Source organism: Pongo pygmaeus, chromosome 6 (assembly GCF_028885625.2).
Source record: "Pongo pygmaeus isolate AG05252 chromosome 6, NHGRI_mPonPyg2-v2.0_pri, whole genome shotgun sequence".
Taxonomy (NCBI): Eukaryota; Metazoa; Chordata; class Mammalia; order Primates; family Hominidae; genus Pongo; species Pongo pygmaeus.
This window is the reverse complement of record NC_072379.2, coordinates 116,295,952-116,308,988: the sequence shown is the minus strand read 5'-3', so window position 1 is coordinate 116,308,988 and position 13,037 is coordinate 116,295,952. Positions and strand designations below refer to the sequence as shown.

Here is a 13,037-nt window from a genome sequence, read left to right as displayed (position 1 = left end):
CAGCCTCAATTATCTTATGATCTCTTCTGTAAAGCAGGGAGAACAATTCTTACTTTGCAGAGCTGTAAGGGGATTACATACACACAAAAGTACACACACGACTAGAATACTACCAGGCAACTGCAGGTGCTCAGTGAGGGTTAGTTTTCTGTCTCAGCTTTTGGAAAGCAACAGAAAGTAAGGGAAAGGAGCCAAAACATCAATGAGTCAGTGTGATTTCTTGTTAATGACTTTGGCAACAAAGTGAGATGAATTTTGTTCAGATAAAGCTTGAGAAACATTTGACATCAGAGTCACCAATAATTGTTTAAATTGAAAGTTACAGTTTAACCACAAAGCTCTCTCCTTGACTTACATTATCTATATTTACATCTCTTTGACAGCTTTAAAATGCTTGGACCAAGAGTGTTTCTACTAAGGGACCTCCTCCCCCAACAATGTTAATGCATTTGTCCTGTTTATTTTAAATATTATAGATTTTAAGCCAAGTGACGACATTTGCCTTCCTATTTTGTTATGAAAATTATGATGAAAAATTTTGAAAATGTATGTTTGTCTATACCAAGAAGCCTAAAGCTGGTGTGTACATTGGAGTGGCAGGGTCTATGATGGAACTAACAGATATTTACATCTTCTCTTTCCAGTGTTATGCAGAATCCTAGAGTTTTCCATTTGTAGTAAACTATACTATGAGGCAAACAAATATACAGACACCAAAATAGGGGCATGGATTCTGAATAACCATAATCTCTACCAAATCTGGATACTATACCATTATTTATAGTTCTTAAATGTGATTCTTAACTCACTAGCTATAAAACCCCAGGATTTTTTCGATTCCAGAAACAGAATATAAAGCAATAGAGAAATGTCTGTAATTTTTTTACATGAATGACATTTACAGCAAATGCTTGCTAGACCAATAATTAGTTATTCACCTTGCTAAAGAAATTCTTGCTCGTTGACCTCCGCTCAGTGTGATTCCGCCTTCTCCAAGAACTATATTGTCTTTCTCTGCAAACTTGGAGATGTCCTATTACCAAAAATAGAAAATTAGAGAGTCACTTTTAGTATGCTCAATCTGAATTTGAAAGGCACATCTTCCTTCTAATGTAATCATATATCACACTATTGCTTTAACCACAGTTGAAATTTTAAACATTTCATCTCCATTATTTCAAATGCAATTTATTTAGTTGGTCAAAAACAACATTGCTGAAATTTTAGTTGTAAATTTTCCTTTAATTTTTAAAATGTCATGAATGATCATTAAATAATAATTATAAAATACCAAAAAGTAAAATATGTATATATTTATGGGTATATAAATATGTGTAGATCATCCATAGGTCCATTTTACAAATTCAAATGTTATCAACATACTAAAATGCACTTTTCTCCAATTTAAGTTCACTCTTTTCAAAAGAAATCTCCCAAAATGAACAAACCTCCTAACAAAAGAAACTAAAAGAACACTATTCACACCCCTGCAGGATCTAAGTATCCTCACTGGGCTTCCATGGGTCCAAGGCAATTCCTTTCCATATTTCTTTCACCTATCCTCCCAACTAAAACAGCTTCCTTCCTCATCCATCCTCAGCACCTCATTCTCACGACCTCTCTCCATTCATTCTGCCCCTCCTGTCATCCTTTCTCCCAGGTAATGAACATTTCTGTGGCAACAATCATTCTAGGCATTGTAAAAGAAGACTGGAATTTATGCGAAATAGTCCTTGACTCCTAGGCATTGTGTGTCTAATTTAGAAGGTAAGTCATAATCCTGGAGAAAGCTAAATACTATCCCAAAGATTTAACTAACCATTTTAAAATAGTTTATAAAACAGTTCACAATTAATTGGCAAATTAATTTTGTACATAACAGAAGTATGCAGTAGATAGAATACCCTAGAGGCTTTCAAACAGATGGGATTTGGTCTGAGACTTGAAGAATATGAAGAGTTAGATAGGTAGTAAACTCTCATTAGCCTTAAAAAAAAAAAAAAAAAAAAAAGGCTCTCTCCCTTTTCTCCTCCCATCCTTGTACATTTGTTTCCACCTCTTCCTTCCTCCCCTCTACTAAAACCTCTCTTCCATATGCTTCTTCCTTCTTCTTTCACAATCCAGAAATAATCCAATATTATCTATATCTAAAGTGTCAAAATGGTTACTTCTGTTATTCATTTGTTTCATTTATCTACCATATGGACATAAATAGGACTTCACATGCAAAACTCCAAATGCACAAAGTAAATAGATTAATAAGTAGTCATTTATATTAAGAACCATTTGGTGGTTCCTGTTGGCTGGAATCATGCTAGCTGCTGCCCTCAAGGAACTGTTGCTATCAACATTTCTGATCTAGAGTAACAAAAGCCCTGTGAAAAAAATGCTGACATGTTGGAGGAGATGTAGCAGGACTCAGTGGGCTCAGCTACTTAGGCGCTGGAGAAGTAAAATATAGAGAGGTCATTAATACCCATAAGCACTGCTTATGAGAAGGACCTTCAGTGGTTATGAGACATGTAAAACATAGCTCTTTATTTCCTTCTACCTGGCCTAAATGAGCATGCTTTTGTTCAACTCATGAACTGGACCACGTACCTAGGATTCCATCCAAATAACAAGAATTGCAGTAGATTTCACTCATAATTTAAAAGTTAGACTTCACACCTAATTTGGAAGGTAATAAGGTAATTTAGAGGTGTTCATGCAAGTGCTCCTTTAGCGAGGCTGAAGATTTCAGTTTTATAGCAATTACAAGACAGCTCATGTGTGGTATTTCTTCTCTCCTGCCTCTCATTTTTCCTTTTTCAAATCGTATTCTCTTTTTAAAAACTAAATCTGGTTAGGCATAGTGGCTCACTTATAATCTCAGCACTTCAGGATGCTGGGTGGGAGAAATGCTTGAGATTGGAAGTTTGAGACCAGCCTGGGCAACATAGCAAGACCCATCTCTGCACAATTTTTTTTCTTTAAATTAGCTGGGCATGGTAGCATGCACCTGTAGCCCCAGCTACCCAGGTGGGTGAGGCAGGAGGATTGCTTGAACCCAGGAATTTGAGGCTACAGCAAGCTATGATCACACCACTGCACTGCAGCCTGGATGACAGAGCAAGACTCAATATCTAAAAAAAACAAACAAAACAAAACAAACAAACACACAAACAAAAAACACTTAAATCTTTTGGAGAAAAAAAGAGAATGAAGAGAATGGTTTCCTTTTGCCTTGTATGAATAGATTTACTGTAGGCTTTTGAAAAAGAGGCAAATTTTCTAATACATTATTAAAATGCAGGAGTTTGCTAGAATTATTACAGTTTTCCATCGTTTTTTTCAAATTTGAACTCAACATTGTATTAATTAAATTGGTTAAAATTTCAAAATATTTTTAAGTATTAAAAATAAGTAGTTATCTTGACAGTACGACTATAACACAGTTGACTATAGAAAATAGATTACTGATTTAGAGGGTATAGAGTCCTAGCCCAGTGCGGTCAATTAATGAAGATTTATGGAAAGAAGGAAGAGAGACAGGGAAGGGAAGTTAATCAAATATTAAGATAAAAATAAAGAAGTACATAGAAGAAAATAAATAAATGTGTGCAGAGGAGAAAAAGAAAGAAAATTGGAAAGGCAAAAATTGTCAGAAGGAGAAGTAGATATCTATATACTAAAAAGTCAAAAAGATAATAGCGGGAAAAAAGGACAAGAATACTGAAGGGGACAGTAAGAAACAGATAGAAGATAAGGAACTACAGTCTATACTTTAGAAAATGTCCCTGCTGTCAACAACCAAGCTGAGAATCAAATCAAGAACTCAATCCCTTTTACAACAGCTGCAAAAAAAAAAAAAAAAAAAAAAAAAAACAACTAAAATACATGAAAATATACTTAACCAAGGAGGTTAAAGATCTCTACAAGGAAAACCACAAAATGCTGCTGAAAGAAATCACAGATGACACAAACAAATGGAAACACATCCCATGCTCATGGATGGGCAGAATCAATACTGTGAAAATGACCATACTGCCAAAAGCAATCTACAAATTCAATACAATTCCCATCAAAATACCATCATAATTCTTCACAGAACTAGAAAAAAATCCTAAAATTCATATGGAACTAAAAAAGAGCCCACATAGCTAAAGGAATACTAAGCAAAAAGAACAAATCTGGAGGCATCACATTACCCAACTTCAAATTATACTACAAGGCTATAGTTACTAAAACAGCCTGATACTGGTACACAAATAGGCAAGCAGACCAATGGAACAGAATAGAGACCCCAGAAATAAAGCCAAATACTTAAAGCCAACTGACCTTTGACAAAGCTTACAAAAAAATAAAGTGGGGACAGGATATCCTATTTAATAAATGGTGCTGGGAAAACTGGCAAGCCACATGTAGAAGAATGAAACTAGATCCTCAACACTCACCTTATACAAAAATTAACTCAAGATGAATCAAAGACCTAAATCTAAAACCAGGAAACATAAACATTCTAGAAGATAACATTGGAAAAACTCTTATAGTCATTGGTTTAGGCAAAAAGTTCATGACTAAGATCCCAAAACCAAATATAACAGAAACAGAAATAAATAGATGGGACATAATTAAACTGAAAAGCTTTTGCACAGCAAAATAAATAATTAGCATGGTAAACAGACAACCTACAGAGTGGGAAAGAATATTCATGAACTATGCATCCGATAAAGGACTAGTATCCAGGATCTACAAGGAACTCAAACAAATCAGCAAGAAAAAAAACAAATAATTCCATCAAAAAGTGGGCAAAGGACAGAATAGACAATTCTCAAGATATACAAACAAATAACAAACACAGGAAAAAATGCTCAACATCACTGATTATCAGGGAAATGCAAATTAAAACCACAGTGAGATACTATCTTACTCCTACAAGAATAGCCATAATTAAAAAGTCAAAAAATAATAGATGTTGGCATGGATGTGCTGAAAATGGAACAGTTTTACACTGCTGGTGGGGTTGAAACTAATACAACCACTGTGGAAAACAGTATGAAGATTCCTTAAAGAACTAAAAGGAGAACTACCATTCGATCTAGCAGTCCCACTGCTGGGTATCTACCCAAAGGAAAAGAAGTCATTATATGGGAAAAAAAATGCACACTCACGTTTACAGCAGTACAATTCATAATTGCGAAAATATGGGTCCAACCTAAATGCCTATCAATCAACAAGTGGATAAAGAAAATGTGGCATATATACACCATGGAATACTATTCAGCCAAAAAACGGAATGAAATAATGGCCTTTGCAGCAACTTGAATGGAGCTGGAGACAATTTATTCTAAATAACTCAGGAATGGAAAACCAAATATCCCATGTTCTCACTTATAAGTGGGAGCTAAGCGATGAGTTTGCAAAGGCATAAGAATTATATAATGTGCTTTGGGGACGATAAAGGAAGGGTGGGGCGGGGGGGATAAAAGACTACATATTGGGTACAGTGTACACTGCTCAGGTGACGGGTATATCAAAATCTCACAAATCACCACTAAAGCACTTATCCATGTAACCAAAAACCACCTGTAGCCCAAAAACTATGAATTACATTTTTTAAAAAGAAAAAGAAAATATCCCTTCTGGATTTAAATGTCCAAAGCCTACAAATGCAATTTTATTACATTAATTTTTAAGACAATAATTAAGAGGCTGTTTCAGTCAAATTTCTATCTTAGGTGTCTGTAACATTTATATTTTAAACAAGTCAAGGAAATAGGAGGAGGGAGAATGAAAATAAAGTATTCCCCTCCTTCTTTCCCATATGAATAAGGTGAAAAAATATTAGAGAAAGAGATCAGAAGAGCTCAAGTGAACTCAGGCTTTGCACGCTCAGATCGAATGGAACATCAAATTCCTCCAAAGACCAGAAACAGCCCTCCTTTTAGTTTCATCATTCTTCAAATCCTAACTTAAAGCTTGTTGAGGAAAAGGAGAAAATGCTTTAAGAAAATGAGGGATTTAGGGAAGGGATTGCTAATAGTTTTTTGGTACCATGTTACTCTGTCCATTTCAATTATAACCACAAGCTACTCTGATTCTTTTTTATTTTAAGAGTAGTGTCAGCCATAAAAAATGACACTCAATAAGTAACAAAGCTGGAATATTGAATTGGATAATGTGAGACCCAGAATTTGAACCTTGGTCTGTCTGGCTTATTGTGAAATCTCAGTTACTTAACAGCTCTTTGACTCAATTCCTCTAACAAAAACCTGAGTCAAATAATAGTTTATGTTTCATAAAGAGTGCTAACTATGAAAATTAAGAAAGTGGCATTTATAAAGTAATTCTATAAATATAAAGCAATGAAATAAAATGTAACAATCCAAGTGGAATTTTTTTTAATTCTAAAGTAAAACTTGGCCGGACATGGTGGCTCAAGCCTGTAATACTGGCACTTTGGGAGGTCAAGGCAGGTGAATTGTTTGAGCCCAGGAGTTCAAGACCAGCCTGGGCAACATAGTGAAACCCTGTCTCCACAAAAAATGCAAAATTTAGCCAGGTATGGTGGCACACACCTGTAGTAGTCCTAGCTACTCTGGAGATTGAGAGGTGGGAGGATCACTTGAGCCCAGGAGATCAAGTCTGCAATGAACCATGGTCACTCCATTGCACTCCAGCCTGTGTGACAGAGTAAGATCTTGTCTCAAAAAATAAATAAAGTAAAATAAAATTAAACAAAATACAAAACATGAGTAGCAACATTAGGCAAAGAGCAAAATGACCTGTTTTCTAGCCCTGTCTCCATTACTGGATTAACAGCTTTGAGGAAGTCTTTTCTGGCCCTAACTTGTCCATCTATAAAAATGGGTATAATAATATCTTCCTTTAACAGTTGTAAAAATTTGAAGTAATTTAATATAAAGGGCTGGCCCATAATATACACTCAAACATTGGTAACTCTCATAATTTTGTAATGAGATATTTATCAATGATCTATATATGACATTCATTTCCATTTATCCTTGAATAGAATGTTTACCTGATGTGATAATAGGCCCCATTCTACCATTACAAAAAAAAAAGCAGATTTTTAAGGCCTGATCACATAGCTTTTATTAGCATGTCATCATAAGGAATGTACAAGAGATGATGTACAGAAAAAGCACTGGACTTAGAATCAGAAGCTCAAGTCCCAGGTTTGCATGATGTAGTGTTGTTGAAGTTGGTATGTATGCAGCCATGTGATTTTAAACTAAAGGCTAGGATTCTTAAGGGTGAGGTCAAGGTAGACATGATGTTCCCAGACAAGATCTTGGCTTCTTTCACCTTCCAAGCACGACGACACTAGAGATGACCAATTAATTTTATTTTACAATGCTAAATTGTACTATGATATTTTTATTCATCTTATTACCTTATAAACGAATTGAGAGAGGATATACAAGTTCTTTACCTTGTCTTTTCTGAGAAAATGTATCTTGCTTTTAGGATGACTAATCGTTTATTTGAAATTTCCACTAGAATATGTTTCGGCAGTAAAAACAAACAAGAATATCTTTAAATCCCCACACTTGTTGCTAATTGAATAACATACTACTGAATGAAAAATACCTAGATACATAAATATTTTAATAATCAACACCACAGTAACCTTCTCAATAAGTCAATATCAGGATACTGTAAGAAGGTAGATTGATGAAACCTGCCTTCAAGCACTTCTGTGCTTGAATTCACTTGCTCACATTTATTTGCAGTCTGGACTAAACTAGACTGAAAGTGTAAGCTTTTGTAGTTCATAAATACATTTATTAGATGCTATGTGATTTACCCTAGCATTTACTATCCACACCCCTCCTCATAAAAAAAGACCTACCAATAATATCATTGCACATAAATCTCTATGATTTTGTGATGTTATTTTCTTAAGACATACACTCATGAATGGGATGGCTAGGTCAAAAGTATGCATTTTCTTGATTTTTAAAAGATATTGTCAGGTTCCTTTACAAAACAACCAAAAGAATTATATTTATATTAGCAAGTTTTGAAAGTTCCCTTTTCCCCATAATCACCACCACCAACAGATATTAATTTAATCACACCTCAATTTTTGCTAATTTGCCATTTTAATTTGTATTTTCCTTAATACCTATGAAATTGTAAATACTGGCCATCTGAATTGCTCTCCTGTGAAATGCCTATTTTTATTGAAGTCTGTGTTATACATTCATTTTTATTTGTATGTAATAGATATTTAAAACCTTTTTTGCTGCATATGTTAAAAAACGTTTTTTCTTTTCTCTTTTTCTTTTACACTATCCATAGACCATCTATCATGTGCACAGTTAACATTTCATGACATCATTGTATCTGTTTGAAATTGGAATTCCTGTATTTGTTTGCTATCTTTTTTTCTTCTAGTATTTCAAGTGACAAATTCCTATATTTGTTGAAAAGTACTACTCAACCTTCAGGTTACACATTGAGTATCCTATATTTCTTTTCAAATACTATTGCTCGTTTTTAATTAAAAAATTTAATCAGGGTACAATTTATGGTTATATTTGGTATGAGACATGAATCTAACCTCATTTTCTTTTACTTGGATAGCAAGCATGATTTGTTAAATTAATATTTTTTATACTGAATTCATTTAGCATCTATCATATATCATATTCTAGTATTTCCTAAGATCCATTTCTGGCTTTTCTGTTTGGTTCCTCTGATCCATTTTTTTATTCCTATATTAACATTGTGCCAGGTTTTTTGGCACTTCCTTTTTTTTTTAATAGCTCTAATGTCTAACAAAGCATAAATCTTATTCATAAATTTCTTGACCCTCTTTGGTCATTTAGTCTTTCATATAATAACAAATATTAACAATACTAATAACATAAATAAGAAGAAGAATAGCTAATGGATATTTAGTGCTTACTATATGTCAGGCACTGTTTTAAGCATATCTATAAGAAAAGATGAATGTCATCCCAAAGATAACATAGCTAATAGATGATAGAGCCAGGATTCCAACAAAGGCAATTTGTCTACAAAGCATGCACTCTTAACTATTCTTTATTTTTTCTTCTTATATGAAATTTAAGTTCCAATTAACAAAATTTCAAAACCAACTTCATTGGGATGTATTTATAATTTTATTAAGTGTGCAGATATTTGGATAGGGCTCACTTTTTAAGATGCAAAATTTTATTAAAAATTATGATCTTTCTATTCATCCAGGTCTTATTTTCTATACTTCAATAACGGTTTATTCAATTGAATTTTCCCCATATGTCTTATAAATTTCTTAGTAGATTTATGTCTAAATATTTTATGGTTTGCTACTATTATGAATCAAATAGTTATTAGTTTTCCATTTTAATTCCTAAAGGGTTATTGCAAGTAGAAAAAAAGCTACATTTCCTGTATTTGTCTCTTATCCAGCCATCTTATCATATAGCTAACATCTTTAGTCAGACATTTTCAATAGCAACCTTGTTGAAGTATGACTTTGAAAGAAGAAGCAAAGCAATTGTTAAAAAAAAAAAGTTTGACTGAGAGAAGAGTTATAGTAGAAGGGTTTAACATATATCTTAAATTTTTAACAGAAATTTAGATATCTTCATTAGTGGAACTTAAATATTTGGCTATTTGGTTGTGTTAAATTTAGCTGAAAAGAGAGATTTTCAGAATTACTTCAAAAAGATCTAAACTGACAGGAAACTGAAGATGTTTCAAGCATTAGACAAGATTTTACCCTTAGAAATGCTCACCTCAATAATACTTAATGGCCTATAAAATGTGAGTTTCATTTACAAATATAGTACATCTAACCAGAATTTACTACAGCTGCTATCCAAAATACCAATTACAACTGACCCTTGGACAACGTGAGGGTTGGGGTGCTGACTCCCCATGCAGTCGAACATCCACAGATAACTTGTAACTACCAAAAACTTAACTAGCAACAGTCTACTGTTGACCAGAAGCCTTACCGATAACATAAACAGTCAATTAGCACCTATTTGGTACGTTATACGTATTATATACTATATTATTACAATAAGGCAAGCTAGAGAAGAGAAAATGTTTTTAAGAAAACCATGGGGAAAAAGAAATGTATGTATTATTCATTAAGTGGAGGTGAATTTTCATAAAGGTCTTCGTCCTCATAGTTTTCATGTTGAGTCAGCTGAGGAGGAAGAGCAAGGGGAGGAGTCGGCCTTGCTGCCTTAGGGGTGGCAGAAATGGAAAAAAATATATATATGTGTAGGTGCACCTGCATAGTTCAAACCCGTGTTGTTCAAAGGTCAACTGTACAATAACTTGGCTACATACACATATACATTTGAATAGACATACATATATGTACATGTATATACACACATATGCAAGTGTATATATGTATATGTGCATGCATGTGTCCTATATAGCCATATATATGTACATGTGAATATATTCATAGAGCTTGATTCCTATCATTCACTATTATGGTGCTAAGATAGACTTGGTATCCTGCATAAGTAAAAGGGGATGATTATTTTCTTTCTGAACTAGGTTACTACTTTTTATCAAAAAAGTAAAACACATGTGGAAGATATGGAATTCATAAGAATTTATTTGCCCCACTTTCCAAAGATTTATCATCTTCAATCCTGTTACATAATAACAATGGTTATGTATTATGTTATGTAACATGTTCAACTACATGGGGAATCAGCACCCCTAACCCCCACATTGTCCAAGGGTCAATTGTATTGGTATTTTGCATAGCAGCTGTGGTAAATTCTTGTTAGATATACTATATTTGCAAATGAAAGTCACATTTTATAGGCCATTAAATAATACTGAGGAAAGCATTGCTAAAGGTAATAACAATGGTTATGTTATGTAACAGGATTGAAGATGATAAATCAAGAATGCTTATCATATATCCCATGACTGCAAAATTCAGGAAAGCCTTTTTTTTCCTCAGTTAATAAAGAATATCTTGGTCAAAGAATAACTGTAAAACAGTAGACTGTGTGATCCACTTTAAACAATTCAAGTTGTTCATCATTCAAGCTGATCATGTCACGCTTCTGCTTAAAACAACACAAAACAAAAAATATTGGATCCATGTGAACTTCAGAATAAAGTCCAAACTTTAAAAAATGGCATAAAAAGACATTTCCTAGCTTATTTCTTCAGCCTCACCTCCCAGAAATCCTCTATATCCACCTTACCCTTCAGCCACATTGAAGTTTTATAGTTCTCCAAACTCACCATGCCTTCCATCACTTTGTGTTTTCACATTTCCTGTTCCCTTTGTCTAAAATGCCTGTCCTCTACTTCATCTTGCAAACTCTTTCAAGATCAATAAAAATTTAATTTCCTCTGTAAAGTCTCCAATGACTTCTCTGACAGTCATGCCTTTCTGTTCTCGTGTCATCCATTTTCTTTTTATTTATTTATTTATGTATTTATTTATTATTATTATACTTTAGGTTTTAGGGTACAAGTGCGCAATGTGCAGGTTAGTTACATATGTATACATGTGCCATGCTGGTGCGCTGCACCCACTAACTCATCATCTAGCATTAGGTATATCTCCCAATGCTATCCCTCCCCCATCCCCCCACCCCACAACAGTCCCCAGAGTGTGATGTTCCCCTTCCTGTGTCCATGTGTTCTCATTGTTCAATTCCCACCTATGAGTGAGAATATGCAGTGTTTGGTTTTTTGTCCTTGTGATAGTTTACTGAGAATGATGATTTCCAATTTCATTCATGTCCCTACAAAGGACATGAACTCATCATTTTTTATGGCTGCATAGTATTCCATGGTATATACGTGCCACATTTTCTTAATCCAGTCTATCATTGTTGGACATTTGGGTTGGTTCCAAGTCTTTGCTACTGTGAATAATGCCGCAATAAACATACGTGTGCATGTGTCTTTATAGCAGCATGATTTATAGTCCTTCGCGTATATGCCCAGTAATGGGATGGCTGGGTCAAATGGAATTTCTAGTTCTAGATCCCTGAGGAATCGCCACACTGACTTCCACAATGGTTGAAATAGTTTACATTCCCACCAACAGTGTAAAAGTGTTCCTATTTCTCCACATCCTCTCCAGCACCTGTTGTTTCCTGACTTTTGAATGATTGCCAGTCTAACTGGTGTGAGATGGTATCTCATTGTGGTTTTGATTTGCATTTCTCTGATGGCCAGTGATGGTGAGCATTTTTTCATGTGTTTTTTGGCTGCATAAACGTCTTCTTTTGAGAAGTGTCTGTTCATGTCCTTCGCCCACTTTTTGATGGGGTTGTTTGTTCTTTTCTTGTAAATTTGTTGGAGTTCATTGTAGATTCTGGATATTAGCCCTTTGTCAGATGAGTAGGTTGCGAAAATTTTCTCCCATTTTGTAGGTTGCCTGTTCACTCTGATGGTAGTTTCTTTTGCTGTGCAGAAGCTCTTTAGTTTAATTAGATCCCATTTGTCAATTCTGGCTTTTGTTGCCATTGCTTTTGGTGTTTTAGACATGAAGTCCTTGCCCATGCCTATGTCCTGAATGGTTCAAACCAAAGGCAAAGAAGTTGAAAACTTTGAAAAAATTTTAGATGAATGTATAACTAGAATAACCAATACAGGGAAGTGCTTAAAGGAGCTGATGGAACTGAAAACCAAGGCTTGAGAACTACGTGAAGAATGCAGAAGCCTCAGGAGCCGATGCGATCAACTGGAAGAAAAGGTATCAGCGATGGAAGATGAAATGAAGTGAGAAGGGAAGTTTAGAGAAAAAAGAATAAAAAGAAACGAGCAAAGCCTCCAAGAAATATGGGACTATGTGAAAAGACCAAATCTACATCTGATTGGTGTACCTGAAAGTGATGGGGAGAATGGAAACAAGTTGGAAAACACCCTGCAGGATATTATCCAGGAGAACTTCCCCAATCTAGTAAGGCAGGCCAACATTCAGATTCAGGAAATACAGAGAACACCACAAAGATACTCCTCGAGAAGAGCAACTCCAAGACACATAATTGGCAGATTCACCAAAGTTGACATGAAGG

The 13,037-nt window shown here is 34.5% G+C and overlaps 1 protein-coding gene across 1 annotated transcript in view; it reads right to left on the bottom strand.

The window, feature by feature from the left end:
- Positions 1-13,037, bottom strand: part of CFTR (CF transmembrane conductance regulator) — a 193,483-nt gene that overhangs the window by 79,833 nt on the left and 100,613 nt on the right. Inside the window, exon 12 of the mRNA XM_054495543.1 lies at positions 939-1,033. Coding sequence (XP_054351518.1) covers positions 939-1,033 — 95 coding nt within the window. The remainder of the gene's footprint in view (positions 1-938; positions 1,034-13,037) is intronic.